The sequence below is a fragment of the Cherax quadricarinatus genome, chromosome 60, assembly GCF_038502225.1.
Source record: "Cherax quadricarinatus isolate ZL_2023a chromosome 60, ASM3850222v1, whole genome shotgun sequence".
NCBI classification, from domain to species: Eukaryota; Metazoa; Arthropoda; class Malacostraca; order Decapoda; family Parastacidae; genus Cherax; species Cherax quadricarinatus.
The window spans coordinates 11,396,525-11,418,392 of record NC_091351.1 but is presented as its reverse complement, the minus strand read 5'-3'; the positions used below and the strand labels follow the sequence as shown (position 1 = coordinate 11,418,392).

The following is a 21,868-nucleotide window of genomic DNA, read 5'->3' as shown; positions in this document are numbered from 1 at the left end:
AGCAATGGGCTGGTTGAATGTGAGTGCAGTGCAGATGATTAAGAGATGATTGCTAGTGTTGTGAATGAAGAAGTTGGATGTCCTAGCACTAAGGGAAAGCTGAAGGCGGTTGGGGAGTTTCAGTGAGGAGAAATAAATGGGATTAGGTCATGAGTATCTGAGAGAGTTAGAGTTAAGAAGGAGTAGCCATAATCTTGAAGGATCAGTTATGGAAGGAGAAGAGGGAATATAAATGTATAAATTCAAGGATTATATTGGCTAAAATAAGAGTTGGATGCGAAAAGTGAGTTATAATAAGTGTTTATGAACCTGGAGAATTGAGAGGAGAGAGATTTTGAGGATGTTAAGCGTGTGTTTAGGAATTTTTGAACCAAGTGAGGGAGTAATTGTGGTAGGGGACCTAAATGCTAAAGTGGGAGAAACGGTTATAGATGTGGTAAATAAGTTTGGGGTGCCAGGGATAAATAATAATGGGGGATTGGGCTTTGACTGAACTTTGTATATAAAGAGGTATGGTAATAGGTAATACATATTTTAAGAGACAAAGGATAAATAATGACTGTAGTTTGTTGGATAATGTATTGGTAGATAAAAGACTGATGGGTAGACGTCAGGATGTACAAGTTCAGAGGGGCCACAGATATATCACATCATTTTTTTGTGAGAGTAAAAGGTAGATGAGATGTAAGGAGAATGGCATCAGCAAGTAAGAGAGAGAGGTGAAGGTTATAAACTAAAGGAGGAGGCAGTTAGGGTAAGATATAAACAGCTATTGAAGAAAGATGGTCTTGTGAGATTATAGGCAATGAGGTTGAAGAAGAATGGGATAGATTTAAGAATGTAGTGTTAGTGTGTTCAGCACAAGTGTGTGGTTACAGGACAGTGGGTGCGGGAAGGAAGAAGAGCAACTGGTAAAATGATTAGGTAAAGAGAGTAGTAAGAGAGAAAAAGTTAGCATATGAGAGGTTTTTACAAAAGAGAAGTGATATAATGAGGGAGGAGTATATGGAGAAAAATGGAGAGGTTAAGAGAGTAGTGAAGGAATGTAAAAGGAGAACAAATGAGAGAGTAGGTGAGGTGCTATCAACAAATTTTGCTGAGAATAAGAAAACGATCTGGAGTGAGATTAATAAGTTGAGAAAACCTGGAGACTGAATGGACTGGACAGTTGATAATAGGAGAGGAGAGTTATTAGATTGAGAGTTGGAAGTATCGGGAAGATGGAGGGAATATTCTGAGGAACTGTTAAATGCTGATGAAGATAGGGAAGCTGTGATTTCGTTCTTTGGACAGAGAGGAATAACATCTTGCAGGAAAGAGGAAGAACCAGTAGTGAGTGTGAAGGACGTGTGTGAGGCAGTAGGTAGAACGAAAGAAAATAAAGCAGCTGGAATTGATGGGATCAAGACAGAAATGTTAAAAGCAGATGGAGATATAGTTTTGGAATGGTTTTTACTTTTATTTAATGTATGAAAGAGGGTATAAATCTGTAGTGGAAGGAAGGCAGGGTAGGGGTCATCCTAGGAAAGGCTGAAGGGAGGGGGTAAAGGAGGTTTTGTGCACGAGGGGCTTAGACTTCCAGTAAGCGTGTGTGAGCATGTTCGATAGGAGCGAGTGGAGGCAAAATACTTTTTATGACTTGACTTTCTGTCAGAGTGAGAGCAAAGTAACATTTATGAAGGGATTCAGGGGAAACCGGTTAGTCGGACTTGAGTCCTAGAGGTGCGAAGTACAGTTCCTATCCTCTGAAGGAGGAGTGTAAATATACTGAAGTTTTTAAACTGTAGTGTAGGCACGCCTCTGGCAAGACAGTGATGGAGTGAATAATGAAAGTGTTTCTTTTTTTTCGGGTCACCCTGCCTCGGTGGGAAACGACCGATGTGTTAGTAAATAATTGAATAAAATAATAATATTGTGCACGGTTTTGCTCTGGAATTAAAGCTTGATTTTTTTAGTCTGTTACAAGGGGAGAGTTTCCTGCACAGCAACACTGATCCTCTGTGTGAACACACCATCTGAATGACACTAGAACATTTAAGCCCATTGGCGATATCATCTCTATCCCTGCCTGTTTCAACATTCAAATATCACTTTCTTTACTAGTTACCATCATCTGCTACAACATATTCTCCATATTTTATTAATATGCTATGAAACTGAGTTACATGAAGCTGATATATATATATGTGTGTGTACAGGGAGTGTGAGAGACGGTCCCCTGGTGAGGGTGTGGTGGCTCTGGCTGGCAGGAGTCCTGGACCTAAACATCGTCGAGTTACAGCTCTCATGGTGTTCACTGGAGGCTTCCTCTGTGCCTGCGGCCCAGACAAGGTCTTCGTCTTCCAGAAAAGTGACGATCTTAACGAACATTACTTTCAGGTAGATCCGAGGCTCTTACTGACGATTTTTAATATACAGTTTGCTCCTCAAAACTTGTCTCCATTAACGATTTTTGTAGCATATTCAATGAATTGTTTTAACAAGTTATCATTTACTATGAACCAGATTATGATTTATACTTCATCATGCAGGACTTGCAGCAGAGGGGTTACAGAAACTAAAGAGTGTGTTAGAAATTGTGGGGGATTTTTTCACAAGAACACAATCTTGAATTAACCTTCCACCCACATAACTGGGGAGAACTCTTGATACAAAAACAAATAGTAACTTACTGATGCTGATGTATCTTGGAGACCTGTGGGACTTTAGGAACGCTGGAGCTGAGAACAATGTTCCTTCTTCAGTGCCCACCGTCTCAGCTCCCAAACTAACTTCGGGACCCTGGGTTAGGAACATATTGTTCTTGAATATTGATTATGAAAATTTACGCCAGTAGCACTGGCTAATTAGTGGATTGTATAATTATAAAGAAGTTATTCGGGCTTGACAGATCTAACTATTTTTTCAAACAATTAAAAAAATTAAAGAAGGAAAAATTATAGAAATACATAGGTCCGCCTCTGGACGAGTGAGTTCACTCCTGCTATTATGATTATACGTATATTAATTAGGCATTGTGAATTAGTGTGGAAAATTGCATTTAGCTGAATGTATAATTATATACATAACAGTAAATGAACACAGATAATTATTATTTATCAGTTAGACAAGTAGGAATTTGGGACACCTAGGTCGCAAAAAATGTGCCCCTTCGATACCTACCACTGTCATATCCACAAGTTGCTCTGGACCTATTAATCATAAATGAAATATACATCACCAGGAATGCTGGTAAATATATAAATTTGTGGACTGTATATTAAAATTAAAGGATTATATATACACACATTTACATAACAGAAGGAAAATATCTTAATATCACTCACCAATTTGACTGGAGATTAATGTGTCATGTACAGGACCCCCTTTTGCCTACATTTATGAAGAATTTACTGGCCAGAAATTAAACATAATTTAGACAGCTTATCTGAGGTTCCTGGAGTTGTCCTGTCCTGTCGCCTGATTCTCAAATTATGCAGGAATGCACATCCAACAATTTCGCCTCCTATTTGAGAGGTGTCAGCCCAATTTTAACCTCTAGAGCACGAAAAATTCTTCCCATTATTAATTAATGTCTTACTCCATTCAAACAAAATGGCGACTCCCTGTCTGCGCAGGCGCAGGTCCAGTTTCCCATTTTCGATAACATACTTCTTTTAAAAATACAATATAGGGCATCTATTTACCTATAAATTACCGTATTTCCGGAAAATGTACAGTATTTTCCACAATTAGTATTAACCCATGTTTCTTAATAATACTTCATATTTAATGAATCACATGGTAAAAGTATTCATAATCTCTTCTAATTTCATCAAATTAAGTTTTTTATAGTATATTAATATAGTATATCAACATGCTGTCATAGACTGCTTGTACACTGAGAGATGTACATGTTTCATTGTATGTACACTGTTTGTGGTTGGAAGAACTGTGGTGCTAGTTACACCCAAGTAGTCGATAGGTTGCTGAATGAACATAGCAATAATGTGGAGTTGTTACAGAGGTACATGCTGCGTCTGTGTGAGCCAAGCCCAGCAGCACTCGTGAGTGGTCGAGGGGAGCACAATATTACAGTGCTCTCTCTCTCCCCCGGGGAGAAGACCATCGTAGCTGCTACACACACTGGCCAGCTCTTCACCAACCCTTTGCCCAGTTTAGAAGCCTCAAAGGTAAGTATGTTAGTTGATTTGTACCACCTGAACGACTAGTTTGTACAGCACATGTTCTTCCTGTGGGTGGCTAATCTGTTGTGCGACCCACAATTATCGTGTGAATGACTAGGATTTCAGTTCTTAGCCTGTAAATTAAGCTGCAAGAAAAAGATAACTCCGTTCCTTCACTCCCAGCTGCCGAGCTTGGTGTTCTCGCCTCTACACGCGCGCCATCATCAAGGTGGGATAGTGGACGCTGACTCGTGTCTCTGGAAGCCCTTCTTGGTGACTGGAGGAGAGGACAGGACCCTGCGTGTGTGGGACTACCAACGTCACACACTCCTCCTCACACACACCTTCAGGGATGATATCTTCTCCCTCTCCCTGCACCCAACAGGTTCATTCTTATCCTAACTGTTTGTAGTTATGAATGTGATGCCTGGTGCACTGTACTCTGTGTATATATGTTTAGTAATATATATGTCGTGCCGAATAGGTAAAGCTTGCGATTTTGCCTTAAATAGCAACGCTCTTCTTGCTGAATAAGGCAAGCGAAAATTTCTGTATTCAATAATTTCGCAAAAATCATTCTGAACCTAACGAAAAAAAATATATTTCATTGTGTTTGTTTATTATTAAATTATTGTAAACTTATTTAAAATATATTTAGCTGGATTAGACTAAATTAAATTGCGCCTGTCATAATAAGGTTAGGTAAGTTTTCTAAGGTTCTTTGGGTACAAAATTATTAATTTTTACATTAACATGAATGAAAAAAATTTGTATTTAAACGTACAAGAGAAAATTTTAGAAAGGACTTAATTTTAAATGAGTTCTTGTTAACTGACCAGTTTTACCTATTCGGCACGATATATATATATATATATATATATATATATATATATATATATATATATATATATATATATATTGAGTGTGTGTATGAAATCCAATATAAAGAAAAGCGTAAGTAGAGCAGATGTTATTACCTACAATACCTCATGTCAGAGAAGAGGTGGGTGGTTCTTGGTCCGGTTGTCATAGCTCCCGGACCCTCATCTTAACTTATCAACTGGCTTTACTGCCTGCTGGCGTGCAGGGCTGCATGTGGCGGTGGGTCTGACGGAGGCGCTGAGGTTGTACCACCTGCTGTTCGACTGTGTGCGCAGTTACAGCGAAGTGCGCACCAGGAGGTGTGAGGTATGCACCTTCTCCCCCAGTGGTCACCTCCTGGCCTCCGCTGATGGCAACCTCCTCCTCATCACCTCCAACATCACCCTCAAGCGAGTGTTCACCCTCAAGGGGCACTCAACCAAGGTGGGTCTTCAGGGATCACTTGGTTACTTTTAGCTGACAGTCTATCAACCACAACAGTCATTAAGGTTGTCTGTCACCTTACAATAGAATTTAGTCTCTCAGTGTATATCCCTTCAAGAAAGATACACTGATGATGGTGAAAGAATTAAATTTGTCTCCAATTCCCTACACACTGTATGACTCCTACGGGTTACCGCTTCCCTAGTGAGAGATATGTATCCGTTTGTGGATATACCTTATGCCGAGTGCTCGGTGTATCAGCAGAGGCAAAGATATTCATGGAAAACAGGGGATATGCATGGGGTAAGGGGGAATATGCATGTCATGAGATGAAACATATGACCCATGGCTTCAGCATGGGACTGAACCCGCTCCACCGGGGTACGAGGACCCATACACCACATATGGGCTCCATGTGGAATCAAAACAATATTCACCCGCGTGTTTGGTCCCAGAATGACTCATGAGTATTTCACTTATAATTCCACTCTGATATATGTGTTAAAAGTTGTAGTGATTCTATCTATTCTTTATTTACAGCAGTATCTATTGGCACGCCTATTTATCAGTCCTCTGTGTGTGTGTGTGTGTGTGTGTGTGTGTGTGTGTGTGTGTGTGTGTGTGTGTGTGTGTGTGTGTGTGTGTGTGTGTGTGTGTGTGTGTGTGTGTTACAAGCGTGTTACAGATGAGACAAACATTACATGTGTGTTACAGGTAACAGGTGTGGGTTGGTACCCAGACAGTTGTGGTGTGATGTCATGTAGCAGTGACGGTGCAGTGGTAGGATGGGACCTGCGTCTAGGACAATCTATCTGGCAGGTACCACCATCCTCTCATTACCATTATTTTTGGGGGGCAGTGTTGGTAGGGCTTGTGGTAGTGGTCGTGACGGTGGTGGTAGTGATAGTAATAGTAACCAGTAGTACTAGTAATAATAGCCAATAGTAGCAGCGGTGGCGGTGGTTAAAGTGATAGTTTTAGTAGTAATAGTAATAGTGGTGGTAGAACTAATAATAGTAGTGCTAATGATAACAGAAGTCCAGAAGTCATAAAATAATAATAGCAGCAGCATAAAATATCTTCATTAATAGTCTTCTAGCGCAGACCGACAGATTTTTCATCACTTGATGAATGAAACTCATCTTGTATGATGGAATTTCGTAGGAAAAACGCTTCACGCTTTTGTTCTCACAGTGTACGTCCCATATAGAATAGTGTACCACACACTCCAGGTGTTCCCTCAATGTAACTGTCATACAGAACTTCACACTGCGAGTGTTCCATCCATGAAACAGTCGTATAAGATAGTATAGCCACACACTGCGGGTTTTGGAACAACCTTAACTGCTGGTGGTATATGCAGGTATCGTCGTTAACGTCTGCGAGATATCTGACGGCGACACTGTCGCTAGACGGGAAGCCCACTCTCCTGGCAGGCCATGCTGCAGCCTTCATGGAGATCACCGGTGGACAGGTGAGTCAAGCTGTTGGTGATCTTTCTCAATACTGAGCGATTAGGTCTACATTTTTCTGACACACCGCCCGTTCCCACAATTCATAGTTTCGTGATAATGTAAACTTGAATGTATACAGAAAGAGACACAATATATACCGAAATGAATACTCTGAGCAGCTCTAAAACAGATTAGACAAATACTAGAGTGGTAATATGTGGGTGTCATTGGGACTTGTCTAACATGGGAAAGTAAGCTTAAGGAAATGTTTCTTTATTCATATGTTAAATGACATTGCACAAGTCACTAGTGGTTCGGGAATGAAATAAATCGTGTGACTTATTCCATAAAATAATATAATGTCCAGAGCTGGATTATGGGTAAGCAACCAGGGTGCTAGCCCCAGGATCCTCACACATATACTAATTATATATAATATATATATATATATATATATATATATAATTATATATATATATGTATATATATATATATATATATATATATATATAGGTAGTAGGTTGGTAGACAGCAACCGCCCAGGGAGGTACTACCGTCCTGCCAAGTGAGTGTAAAACGAAAGCCTGTAATTGTTTTACATGATGGTAGGATTGCTGGTGTCCTTTTTTCTGTCTCATGAACATGCAAGATTTCAGGTACGTCTTGCTACTTCTACTTACACTTAGGTCACACTACACATACATGTACAAGCACATATATACACACCCCTCTGGGTTTTCTTCTATTTTCTTTCTAGTTCTTATTCTTGTTTATTTCCTCTTATCTCCATGGGGAAGTGGAACAGAATTCTTCCTCCGTAAGCCATGCGTGTTGTAAGAGGCGACTAAAATGCCGGGAGCAAGGGGCTAGTAACCTCTTCTCCTGTATGTATTACTAAGTGTAAAAGGAGAAACTTTCGTTTTTCCTTTTGGGCCACCCCGCCTCGGTGGGATACGGCCGGTGTGTTGAATGAAAGAATATATATATATATATATATATATATATATATATATATATATATATATATATATATATATATATAATGTTTGTGTGTGGAGAGAGAACACAAAGTTGCTTAACACGCCACATACCAATACAAGTACGTAATATGACAATGAAGTTATTGCCCTGGGGGCCCCTTACACGTTGCCTGCCCTGGGGTCCTCACATTTTACTCGTTCTGAGGTCCCTACGACTCTGCATCGAGTTGTATATGAGTGATGAGCGTTTGTTGTACAGCTGCTGCAAGAGATGAATTACGAGGGAGGAGGTGAGATTGTTAGTGCTGGGGTGGCTGCAGTGAAGACACTCATGGTGCTGGGGACCTCCTCTGGTCGCCTACTCCTCAACAAGTTTCCTCTCCACATGGCTCAAGACTTTACATCCCTGGCAGCTCACAGCGCTCCTCTTGTCAAGGTCAGTGACCACAGTAGTATACATGTACTCGTATAAATAGCTACCTTGTTTTTCTACAAACAGAACATACTTAAAGCAACGTTTCGGTCCATCCTGGACCATTATCAAATCAATGGCATTACATACCGAGAAGCATGTTAATAAGACCCAATATGCGGTTTATGGAATCGTAGTGAGACGATGTTTCGTCCACCGGGGACTGTCAGTTCTCACAACTGTGAATTGATAAAAGTCCCTGTGGACGAAACGTCTTTTCAAGAAAATTATATGCACCGTTTATTGTGTCTCATTAGCATACTATGTCAAGTCACAACTCCACGAGAAAATGCTGGAAAGTCATGAAGGAGGTGAGTAAAGAAACTGGGTGTTATCCGACTTCAGTGACTCGCTTTTCGGGGATTAACATTGGTGTGTCAGTGTGTCAGGTATTCACCTGCTGGGTAAAAGAAATACCCACACAATGTTGTATATCTAATGATGGTAATTACTAACAGAAAACAGATGAGGCTGTGTAACCCTCGTCTGTGAGATGAATTTTTATCTTCCTCGGGCTCGCTACTGTGAAAGTAATAAGGGTTTGGAGCACCTTTTTTTATAATAATAATTAACAATAATTTGCCTCTGGTACTTTATGAATTCTAGTATTTTTTTATTATTTTATACGAGGCTGTTATTGATTTTTTATTAAATTCAATTAAAACTGACGAAAGCCACCAAAAAGTCTCCCTCACTTTACCATTATTTTTAAAAGGTAATCAGTTTTCTTCTCCCAAGGAAAAACAGTTTTTGTTTCCACAATATAACTGTTATAGAATATAGATTATGGTAATTACACACTACGGATGTACAGAATTTTGTTTAATTAACAAACATAGCCGAGTGTTTGCTGTTAATGCTGGGGTTAATCACTCGTAATATTGACATGACAGGTGGTAGTGACGGGTAATTTTGACATGACAGGTGGTCGTGACGGGTGACGAGAGTAAAGTAGTGACGTGTGGTGGTGATGGTGTGGTGCTGGTGTGGAGGGTGGCACCACTCTCAGACAAGTGCCCAGGATTCCTTGCAGCCAGGGACAGGCTCGATGACCTCCCCGTCGTGCTGGAGCTCTTGGTCTCCCGCTCTGACCTGCAGGTAATACTCATAATAGCAACGATGTATATCAGTGGCTGCAAGATCCTGGGGAAGATATCCATATATTGCATAACCCCAGCCCCTTCTACCTCGGTGAACGTGAAAAGACTGTTGCAGAGTGCAGTGTAAGCTTCTAATACAGTTAATAAACATTGAAGCTAATCAGAGTCTGTTCACGGGTTATCACATGGACACTATTATCCCATTTTCTTCAATAAAAATAGCAAATTAGGTCATACACAGCCCAAAACTAATTCTAACCTTCCATTAAGAAGGCTCTTACTTTCTTGGACTATTTCCAGTGATCTCTCGACAACTCCATAACCTTTGGCAACAACACTGATCAGAGTTGGGTCATAAGATACTGTTTTTTGTCAAACAGCATTTGGGATTCTGCCAGTCTTCCCACGGCAGCAGTGTTGGGGAGGCTGCACTCTCCTTCATAAGTTTTGGCCACACGCCCCTCGCTAACGGATACATCGTGGAAAGACCTCTGTGAGGACTGTCAGCTCGCACTGTCTGTTCACCATATCTTAATACAGTGAGAAAAAATAAACAGCAAAACCTGAGCACTTTCACCTGGTTACAGTCTTCAGAGGAACAGGAAGGAGAGACAAGAGCATCACATTGTTACCTTGGAGAGGTGATATGTCACTCAGGCATCACACAAGTGAGGTGATGGCGCACTCACGTATCACGCAAGTGACGTGATGCCGCACTCACGTATCACACAAGTGAGGTGATGGCTCATTCACGTATCACGCAAGTGAGGTGATGAATGTTTCACTTGTATATTAATATGTGTTTGAGTATGAGTACACATACACACGTATACATACGTACTAATTCCTACGCACAAACGTACACACATATATACATATTTTTAATTTTTCCCTGCATTAGAATTTTGACCACCCTCTACTATTCTTTTAGCATGCACTGAGGTAGAGGAGGCTGGGCTTGTGGAATGAGGGGTGCCATTCGCGGGGCGCGAGGCTACTGAAATGCATCTAGATAATAATAATCATGATGTATATCAACTTGACATTTCACAATATGCAGAGAGAGAGAGAGAGAGAGAGAGAGAGAGAGAGAGAGAGAGAGAGAGAGAGAGAGAGAGAGAGAGAGAGAGAGAGAGAGAGAGAGAGAGAGAGAGAGAGAGAGAGAGAGAGAGAGAATAGTTACTAAGGTTGTGTGTTGTTTACAGAGTACCAGGGAACATGTAGAGGAGCTTGAGAAGCGAGTGTCTTACCTCACACGAGACAAGGAGGTGCACCTTAACCTGCAGCAGCAGGAGTTCTCTGCTAGCAGGGAGGCTCTCGTCGCCCGCTACCAGACTATCGTAGACCACATGAACAACAACATACAGGTAACTGCATATTACACCACAACATACAAAAATTACAAGGTAAACAACCTCTGTTAGTAGTAACTGGAGATTCAAAGCCTCTGAGAAGTGATTGAAAAGTCTTCAGGGAATATATTTCATTCTCACTCAGGTCTTTTAAGTACTTTTTATTCCCTACCACTGCCTTATTTATCATATCTTTCACTTAGACTCTGCACATAATGTTGGGTCGAATCACCTAACATTTGCTGAGTTAGTACTTACAATAGATACAGTTAAGGAACATTTCCTTACATTTTCAAGATTAATAACACCACATATTTTATACCAGGACAGTGTCCCATACCACATGTCAAAACGGGTCAAGAAATGGTTGCAAGAGAACAGTCTCAATGTTATTCAGTGGCCAGGGAACAGCACTGAGTCCCATCGAAAACTGTTGGAATGAAAGTCAAGTTTCATTGTAAAAATACGTCAGTAGTGTCACACTTGACGCAGGAGATACAACAGTCTGGCATCAAGAAACTGACTTGACTTACTTTTAACAAAAAAATGATTCTATGCCTACTTGCCTGAAACTGGAAATGAAATCATGTGGAAACATGACTAAATATTACAATTTAAATTAAAAATTTTCTGGTCATTTATCCTGTTACTAGAAATTTATTTGTAATTATAAACTGTAGAAAGAAGCATTTCTCGCGTGATCTGTCAGTGGCCCATCATCATTTACAGAGTTTGTAACTCGAATGTAATTTCTATGTCAATAACTTGTGGTACTAAAGAACAGAATTAGTATAATATACTCAGGATAGGTAGTAGTTGGTAGACAGCAACCACCCAGGGAAGTACTACCGTCCTGCCAGATGACTGTGAAACAGAAACCTGTAACTCTTTTGCATGATGATAGGATTGCTGGTTTCTTTTTCTGTCTCATAAACACGCTAGATAACAGGGATATCTTGCTACTCCTACTTACACTTTGGTCACACTTCACAGACATGCACATGCATATATATATATATACATACATCTAGGTTTTTCTCCTTTTTCTACATAGCTCTTGTTCTTCTTTATTTCTTCTATTGTCCATGGAGAAGTGGAAAAGAATCTTTCCTCCGTAAGCCATGCGTGTCGTATGAGGCGACTAAAATCCCAGGAGCAATGGGCTAGTAACCCCTTCTCCTGTAGACATTTACTAGAAAAGAGAAGAAGAAAAACTTTATAAAACTGGGATGCTTGAATGTGCGTGGATGTAGTGCGGATGACAAGAAACAGATGATTGCTGATGTTATGAATGAAAAGAAGTTGGATGTCCTGGCCCTAAGCGAAACAAAGCTGAAGGGGGTAGGGGAGTTTCGGTGGGGGGAAATAAATGGGATTAAATCTGGAGTATCTGAGAGAGTTAGAGCAAAGGAAGGGGTAGCAGTAATGTTGAATGATCAGTTATGGAAGGAGAAAAGAGAATATGAATGTGTAAATTCAAGAATTATGTGGATTAAAGTAAAGGTTGGATGCGAGAAGTGGGTCATAATAAGCGTGTATGCACCTGGAGAAGAGAGGAATGCAGAGGAGAGAGAGAGATTTTGGGAGATGTTAAGTGAATGTATAGGAACCATTGAACCAAGTGAGAGAGTAATTGTGGTAGGGGACCTGAATGCTAAAGTAGGAGAAACTTTTAGAGAGGGTGTGGTAGGTAAGTTTGGGGTGCCAGGTGTAAATGATAATGGGAGCCCTTTGATTGAACTTTGTATAGAAAGGGGTTTAGTTATAGGTAATACATATTTTAAGAAAAAGAGGATAAATAAGTATACAAGATATGATGTAGGGCGAAATGACAGTAGTTTGTTGGATTATGTATTGGTGGATAAAAGACTATTGAGTAGACTTCAGGATGTACATGTTTATAGAGGCGCCACAGATATATCAGATCACTTTCTAGTTGTAGCTACACTGAGAGTAAAAGGTAGATGGGATACAAGGAGAATAGAAGCATCAGGGAAGAGAGAGGTGAAGGTTTATAAACTAAAAGAGGAGGCAGTTAGGGTAAGATATAAACAGCTATTGGAGGATAGATGGGCTAATGAGAGCATAGGCAATGGGGTCGAAGAGGTATGGGGTAGGTTTAAAAATGTAGTGTTAGTGTTCAGCAGAAGTTTGTGGTTACAGGAAAGTGGGTGCGGGAGGGAAGAGGAGCGATTGGTGGAATGATGATGTAAAGAGAATAGTAAGGGAGAAAAAGTTAGCATATGAGAAGTTTTTACAAAGTAGAAGTGATGCAAGGAGGGAAGAGTATATGGAAAAAAAGAGAGAGGTTAAGAGAGTGGTGAAGCAATGTAAAAAGAGAGCAAATGAGAGAGTGGGTGAGATGTTATCAACAAATTTTGTTGAAAATAAGAAAAAGTTTTGGAGTGAGATTAACAAGTTAAGAAAGCCTAGAGAACAAATGGATTTGTCAGTTAAAAATAGGAGAGGAGAGTTATTAAATGGAGAGTTAGAGGTATTGGGAAGATGGAGGGAATATTTTGAGGAATTGTTAAATGTTGATGAAGATAGGGAAGCTGTGATTTCGTGTATAGAGCAAGGAGGAATAACATCTTGTAGGAGTGAGGAAGAGCCAGTTGTGAGTGTGGGGGAAGTTCGTGAGGCAGTAGGTAAAATGAAAGGGGGTAAGGCAGCCGGGATTGATGGGATAAAGATAGAAATGTTAAAAGCAGGTGGGGATATAGTTTTGGAGTGGTTGGTGCAATTATTTAATAAATGTATGGAAAAGGGTAAGGTACCTAAGGATTGGCAGAGAGCATGCATAGTTCCTTTGTATAAAGGCAAAGGGGACAAAAGAGAGTGCAAAAATTATAGGGGGATAAGTCTGTTGAGTATACCTGGTAAAGTGTATGGTAGAGTTATCATTGAAATAATTAAGAGTAAGACGGAGAATAGGATAGCAGATGAACAAGGAGGCTTTAGGAAAGGTAGGGGATGTGTGGACCAGGTGTTTACAGTGAAACACATAAGTGAACAGTATTTAGATAAGGCTAAAGAGGTCTTTGTGGCATTTATGGATTTGGAAAAGGCGTATGACAGGGTGGATAGGGGGGCAATGTGGCAGATGTTGCAGGTGTATGGTGTAGGAGGTAGGTTACTGAAAGCAGTGAAGAGTTTTTACGAGGATAGTGAGGCTCAAGTTAGAGTATGTAGGAAAGAGGGAAATTATTTCCCAGTAAAAGTAGGCCTTAGACAAGGATGTGTGATGTCACCGTGGTTGTTTAATATATTTATAGATGGGGTTGTAAGAGAAGTAAATGCGAGGGTCTTGGCAAGAGGCGTGGAGTTAAAAGATAAAGAATCACACATAAAGTGGGTGTTGTCACAGTTGCTCTTTGCTGATGACACTGTGCTCTTGGGAGATTCTGAAGAGAAGTTGCAGAGATTGGTGGATGAATTTGGTAGGGTGTGCAAAAGAAGAAAATTTAAAGTGAATACAGGAAAGAGTAAGGTTATGAGGATAACAAAAAGATTAGGTGATGAAAGATTGGATATCAGATTGGAGGGAGAGAGTATGGAGGAGGTGAATGTATTCAGATATTTGGGAGTGGACGTGTCAGCGGATGGGTCTATGAAAGATGAGGTGAATCATAGAATTGATGAGGGGAAAATGGTGAGTGGTGCACTTAGGAGTCTGTGGAGACAAAGAACTTTGTCCTTGGAGGCAAAGAGGGGAATGTATGAGAGTATAGTTTTACCAACGCTCTTATATGGGTGTGAAGCATGGGTGATGAATGTTGCAGCGAGGAGAAGGCTGGAAGCAGTGGAGATGTCATGTCTGAGGGCAATGTGTGGTGTGAATAAAATGCAGAGAATTCGTAGTTTGGAAGTTAAGAGGAGGTGCGGGATTACCAAAACTGTTGTCCAGAGGGTTGAGGAAGGGTTGTTGAGGTGGTTCGGACATGTAGAGAGAATGGAGCGAAACAGAATGACTTCAAGAGTGTATCAGTCTGTAGTGGAAGGAAGGCGGGGTAGGGGTCGGCCTAGGAAAGGTTGGAGAGAGGGGGTAAAAGAGGTTTTGTGTGTGAGGGGCTTGGACTTCCAGCAGGCATGCATGAGCGTGTTTGGTAGGAGTGAATGGAGACAAATGGTTTTTAATACTTGACGTGCTGTTGGAGTGTGAGCAAAGTAACATTTATGAAGGGGTTCAGGGAAACCGGCAGGCCGGACTTGAGTCCTGGAGATGGGAAGTACAGTGCCTGCACTCTGAGGGAGGGGTGTTAATGTTGCAGTTTAAAAACTGTAGTGTAAAGCACCCTTCTGGCAAGACAGTGATGGAGTGGATGATGGTGAAAGTTTTTCTTTTTCGGGCCACCCTGCCTTGGTGGGAATCGTCCAGTGTGATAATAATAAAAAAATACTCAGGATACACTTTGCTGTAAGATTACGACAAACCTACATTCTTGTGAGGGTATCATGCAGCCGAGATAAACAGTCACTCATGCACTATGTGGCTTAACTTGGCTGCAAAGAATGCACTCAAAAAAGGCTTTACATGTGGATCTTTTTTCTACACCTCATTCTCCCACTCATTCTTCTTGTATAGACGCTAGAGAGGGAGCGGGAGAGCCTGAAGGAAAGTCACAAGGAAGCGCTGTCATTGCTGAAATATGAGCACCAGGGGGTGTTGGCAGAGCACCAGCAGGAGCTGAGGAAGAAGCTGCTCTACGAGTACTCTAAGCAAGACAAGCTGGAGGCTAAACTCAAGGATATGCAACTTACCCTGGACAGGTAAGACTGGGTAGTGACACTGATAATTTTATAATTAACAAAATATTATCAACATAGACCGGGTTACATAGCTTCTTTAACTGGGATGAACATGAGATGAGCTAAACCTCCCTAATTTAACATTCTTTTCACTGCCTGACCACGGTAGAGTGCGGTTGTGCTCTGCACCCGTCTGCTGTTTTCAGGCGAGCTACCTTGTATCAACATGGCACTGAGTGTGAGGAGGCGTGTAAATACCATCGGTATTGAGCTGCTTCGTGGGGCGATTTCACCCTCTTCAGCGCAGGTATTACTCCCAACAATCATTAGGGAGACCTATGGTATCCAGGACGATGAGGTGTATGGTGTTGCCCTGAATGGGACTTACAGAATCTTCGTCAAACTGAATTCCACGTCCGTGTACGAGTCTTTGGTGACGAGATTCCAAGACGTGAGTCTTGACGCTACTCCAGCTGTGAAGGTGCGTTTGATCGACGTATCTCGCCACTTTATGTGGGTTAAGATTCGTAATGTCCCATTTGAGGCAGATGAGGCTGACATCAGGAGTGTTTTTGAGGCATATGGGACCGTACATCTGGCACAACAGGGCAAGTGAACGGCTGGTGCTTACATGGGCCATCTGGAGGGAACCTTTTCCCTGAAGATGACTCTGAGACATCCCATACCGTCTTACATCGTGTTGGAGGACTTCAGGACGCAAGTTATGGTATCGTATGCCGGACAGAGACGTACGTGCAGAATATGTGGGGCGTACGACCATATGGCGGCAGCGTGTGTGAAGCTGAGGAGGGCGCCTGTACAAACTGGTGAAGCACCAGTTACCAGCGTGGTAGCTGTTGTTGAGAGCCCCAAGCGAAAACAAGGGCTTGGGTGCTTGGGTGCTTGTGGAGTGAAGAGGTGGAGGATTCCAAAGAAGAGACTGGCATGTGTGAGGTAAGCTGTGACATAAAAGGATCTGTTACTAGGCAAGGAAAAAGTACAGAAGTGCAAGTGCAGGAGGAGGTGCAGGCTCTCGAGGAAGAGCTTCAGGAAGTGTTGAGGACATTGACGCCGCTTGCAGAGGACGTTGTTCCTGAGCTGGTGAGAGGCACAGTGTTGTCTGTAGAAGAATGTAATGATAACCATAGCAGGGTTGAAGGGCCACCTAGTAAGTGTGAGTTGTCGCCGTGTGCTGTGGAACGAGGCGTGGTGGAGGTTGAGGTACATCGTGAGGGAACCTCAGAAGATAACATGGATGTGGAGGGCATCTCGAGGAAGAGAGCGGCGGCGTCAGACTCAGATGATGTCCTGACGCCGGTGCAGAGGTCTGGGAGGAAGGAAGAGCACTGTCGAGGTAGTCAAGATAAGAGGCATCACAAAAAAGGAGGGGGGTTGATGGTGTGAAGCCTTGTGCTGGCTCTGGGGCAGGAGGCCCTGGGATGAATGAAGAGAGGAGGAAGGGTTGGAAACTATAAAGAGGCCTTAGGTGTATGACTGTGAACGTAAATGGACTGTGTAATAGTGTGAAGAGGGAATGGTTTCGAATGTTTCTGTGTAAATATAGGGTGGATGTAGTGTTCCTGCAAGAACACAATTTCAAGGAGGGAAGAGAGCTCGAGGTGGAGGGGTTTCAGATCATGACTCTGCCATCTGCACGTCTGAAAGGTGGTGTGGGTATATTGATCAGGGAGGCGAGCCCGTTTGTGTTGCTAAGAAGTGAGGGGGAGGGGGGGAGAGTATTGCGCGTGGATGGGTGGTGGATGGGGCAGAGGGTATCCTTTGTAAGTGTGTATGCACCAGCAGAAAATGATGTGAGAGTAAAAAGGGATTTTGTATGTGAAGAACTAGTTTTCTTCTTACGTGGTTTACCTGCAGTGGCCATCGTTGGTGGGGACTGGAACTGCGTTATTAGGAGAGCTGACATAGAACCAAAAGGGGTGGGGCACGTGTCGGCGGCCTTGCGAGATCTTTTGAGGGATATTCAGTTGTGGGATGCGGTTGGAGGAGGGGCGTGGGAGGTAGAGCAAACTTTTGTAAGAAGGGGTTACGCGGCTAGGTTGGATAGGCTGTATATATCTCAAGGGGTTTGGTTGACATTTTTCTGTACAATAGAAGTAGCTTATTCGGATCATCGGGCGGTAGTAGCAGAGGTGGGGTGGGAGTCACTAGCAGGTATATCTAGGGGATATTGGAAGTTAAATACAAGTGTGTTAGGCGATGAGGAGGGGATAGAGGGATTTGCAATGCTGTGGGAGGGGTTACGTGCAGAGATAAATGGGGTAGAGGATGTGGTGATGTGGTGGGATGGTGTGGCTAAAGAACGGATTAAGCAATATTACGTAAGGGAAGGGAAACGTATCAATTCTTTAAAATATGGGCTCGCCAACTATTTGGAGGATAGGTTACGGGGTTGTTATGCGAGGGGGGCGGTGGCGGGCACTTATCCAATGGATGATATTATGTCAATTAAAGGGAGGCTGCGTGAGGTACAGGATGAGAGGTTCCAAGCGGTGCGGGTACAGGCGGGGGTGGAAGAGGTGTTATGGGGAGATAGACCTTCATCGTGCGTATTGCGTAGGCAGAAACAAAGACAGCATGCAATGACTATTCCATGGTTGGAGGTTCGAGTCGATAGGAGGGTACAGGGAGGGGCAGGTCATACAAGCTACGGAAGGAATGGGGGCGTTTGCTGATAAGTGGTATGAGAAGTACTGGCAACGAGAAGGGGTAGAGGATGGGGTTTTAGAACAGGTGTGTGGGAGTGTGGTATGTCAGTTGCGTAACAGTGATAGGGAAGCACTGGGTGGGGAAATAACTGAGGGGGAAATATGGAGGGCTTTAAGTGGAATGCGAAAGGGCAAAGCACCGGGAATTGATGGACTCCCGGCAGAGTTTTATCAGCAGCATTGGGAATTAATGAGGCATTTTTTGGTTAGGTTATTTAATTGCATGAAGGAGAGAGGTGAGCTGGGTGAGAAGCAGGCAACGGCTGTCGTTGTATTGGTACCGAAGGGTAAGGGGCAGCATATGCTTCGGGATTACCGGGCGATCTCGTTGTTATGCGCAGATTACAAATTGTTTGCGAAGATTTTGGGAAATCGGGCCAAGTGTGTGGTGGGGCGGGTAGTATCAAAAACTCAGTTTGGTTTGCCAGGGAGGTCTATGGTGGAGGGGTATGGGCTACTTAGGGATTTCGTGGAGGCAAAAGGGGGGGGAGGGGGGAGGTTTGGTGGCGCTTGATTGGCAAGGGGCATACGATAGAGTGGATCGGAAAGCATTGAAAGTCATCTTCAGGGGTTTGGGGAAGAAATAGTGGGTTGGGTTGAGGCGTTGTATGGAGGTGCAATGGCGAGGGTACAGATTAATGGTCGATTGGGTGGGAAGATTGTAATGGTAGGGGACTTAGGCATAGGCAGGGGTGTCCTATGTCACAATTATTGTTTGCATGCGTACAGGACCCCTTTTATAGATTGGTGGAGCAGCGTATGTGTCACGTAGAGGGACCAGGGTGTGAGGTTGCGAGGGTTTGGCCAGTTTTAATTGGGTATGTGGATGATACAACTGTTCTGATCAGGGAGGGGATGACAATGGACACATTAGATGGGGTAGTACAAATGTTCGCAGGGGCAACTGGTATGAGGGTAAATTCAGATAAATCCATGGTTATGGGGTTAGGAGCTTGGGCGGGTAGGGTTGATTGGGGTAGTGCAGTTGTGAGGAAGCAGGTGAATTCGTTAAAAATTTGCGGTCTTATTTATTCAGACGATCTAACTGTGGCACGCATGGAAAACTCGATTAGGGTGGTAGAAAGGATTCAGGGACGCTTGGGTGCATTGCGACCTTATCATTTGACCCTTGTGCAGCGTGCCATTGTTATTAATATCTTACTGTATAGCAAAGTATGGCACGTGGCAGCCGTGTTCCCATTAACTGGGCCAGCAATAACCAACATACTTAGGAAGGTTTTTAAATTCTTGTGGGGTTCGAGCTGTGATTGGATTAAAAGGGACGTGGTAATGTTACCTGTAAGTAAGGGGGGGCTGGGATTGCTGGACTTAAAGCGGAGGGTCAAATGTGTCTTCATTAAAAGGGAGGTGATGAGGGAAAGTGTGGGTGGGGGGGGTTTGGCCAGGATCCATAACAGATTGCAACGGATGTATACAGGAGTTGAGTTGCATGAGTGTGAAACTGTGTTGAGGGCTCTGGCGTGGGATCGAGAGCCAGCAAAGGTTAAAATAGGTAGGTTGTGTAGATTGTTAGCCGGGAGGGTTGTAGTGCCTGTAGAGGGAATTTCCCCATGTATGCATGGGGAAGTATATGGAATAGGTTGAGTAGGATGAGGTTGCAACCTCGTGTTCGGGATGTAATGTATCGTTTTCTGCACGGCATTTTACTGTAGGGTGTGGTTCTATGGGATTGACGGGTCGTTGACGGGGGGGGGGTGCGGGATATGTGGTGGGGAGGAGTCGGCTTTTCATGTAGTATATTTTTGTGACGGACTGAGGTGGTTAAATAGGGTGATATATAGGATAGGAGGTCAAGGAATTTCTGTATTGAGAGCATTACGTCTCGACGTGGGGGGTTGGGAGGAAAGTGTAATCAGAGCTGTGGGGTACATTATGGCAGATTATATATATATAGTGGGGATTGCGGGGGAAACAGGTCAGTGAGGTGAAGAGGAGGGTGTTAGCGGTAACGTTCTATAAAACGGTATGTAGAAATAAGGAAATTTATGGGAGGAGGTGGGTGAGGGATTTTTCAGAGGGATATAGGCAACTTACGTTACAGGTTTTATTAGACTTGTAATATACGAGGGAGGGGAACGTACGATTGGAAAGTGTTGCTGGGGCAGGGAAGTCATAGGTGAAAACAGGGTCGCCTCCCTGGTAATGGATGACAACAAATGTTTGCGTGTGTGTTGGATGAGTGATGCGTGAGTGAATAATGTATGGACCACGGGTGCTAGCACCTGTGGAGCTGGCCAGTTTTTTTTGTGTGTCATGGACTATACACTATTCATATAGTACTCGTGTTCCTTCAAGGTAGTAGTGAATGATGGATAAGGTATTCAAAGGGGGGGGGGTTTGCCTACATCACTGTGCAGAGTGAGGGTAGGGCAGTATATTGATTGGAAGTGATGGACAGTTGCTTGTCCAGTGTGTTGTAGTATTATGTGTAGATAATACGCATATTATTGTATGTAGCAAGAGGGGACTACATGCATGTTGGACTTGGACTTGTACTATGAGAATTACTCTCTAACGCCTGATATGTTAAGGCTGATTGATCAACTGTGATCCATTCAAATTAGATTTATTATTATGTTGTTATCTATGTACATAGCAGTCTTAAGTCATATTATTATGTTGTTATCTATGTACATAGCAGTCTTAAGTCATATTATTATGTTGTTACCTATGTACATAGCAGTCTTAAGTCATATTATTATGTTGTTATCTATGTACATAGTAGTCTTAAGTCATATTATTATGTTGTTACCTATGTACATAGCAGTCTTAAGTCATATTATTATGTTGTTATCTATGTACATAGTAGTCTTGAGTATGTTGTTATCTATGTACATAGTAGTCTTAAGTCATATTATTATGTTATCTATGTACATAGCAGTCTTAAGTCATATTATTATGTTGTTATCTATGTACATATCAGTCTTAAGTCATATTATTATGTTGTTATCTATGTACATAGCAGTCTTAAGTCATATTATTATGTTGTTATCTATGTACATAGTAGTCTTAAGTCATATTATTATGTTGTTATCATCGGCAAGTTTGCCGATGACACCAAAATAGGCCGTCGAATTCATTCTGACGAGGACATTCGAGCACTCCAGGAAGATTTGAATAGACTGATGCAGTGGTCGGAGAAGTGGCAGATGCAGTTTAATATAGACAAATGCAAAGTTCTAAATGTTGGACAGGACAATAACCATGCCACATATAAACTAAATAATGTAGATCTTAATATTACGGATTGCGAAAAAGATTTAGGAGTTCTGGTTAGCAGTAATCTGAAACCAAGACAACAGTGCATAAGTGTTCGCAATAAAGCTAATAGAATCCTTGGCTTCATATCAAGAAGCATAAATAATAGGAGTCCTCAGGTTGTTCTTCAACTCTATACATCCTTGGTTAGGCCTCATTTAGATTATGCTGCACAGTTTTGGTCACCGTATTACAGAATGGATATAAATTCTCTGGAAAATGTACAAAGGAGGATGACAAAGATGATCCCATGTATCAGAAACCTTCCCTATGAGGATAGACTAA

General features: G+C 42.3%; 1 protein-coding gene across 2 annotated transcripts in view; it reads left to right on the top strand.

The window, feature by feature from the left end:
• tous (testes of unusual size) overlaps positions 1 to 21,868 on the top strand; it is a 60,245-nt gene that overhangs the window by 11,621 nt on the left and 26,756 nt on the right. For both annotated transcript variants that reach the window (XM_070097948.1, XM_070097949.1), the window contains exons 6-15: positions 2,199 to 2,379; positions 4,005 to 4,172; positions 4,350 to 4,551; positions 5,254 to 5,471; positions 6,186 to 6,290; positions 6,835 to 6,945; positions 8,165 to 8,341; positions 9,302 to 9,475; positions 10,683 to 10,844; positions 15,415 to 15,599. In XM_070097948.1, coding sequence (XP_069954049.1) covers positions 2,199 to 2,379; positions 4,005 to 4,172; positions 4,350 to 4,551; positions 5,254 to 5,471; positions 6,186 to 6,290; positions 6,835 to 6,945; positions 8,165 to 8,341; positions 9,302 to 9,475; positions 10,683 to 10,844; positions 15,415 to 15,599 — 1,683 coding nt within the window. The remainder of the gene's footprint in view (positions 1 to 2,198; positions 2,380 to 4,004; positions 4,173 to 4,349; positions 4,552 to 5,253; positions 5,472 to 6,185; positions 6,291 to 6,834; positions 6,946 to 8,164; positions 8,342 to 9,301; positions 9,476 to 10,682; positions 10,845 to 15,414; positions 15,600 to 21,868) is intronic.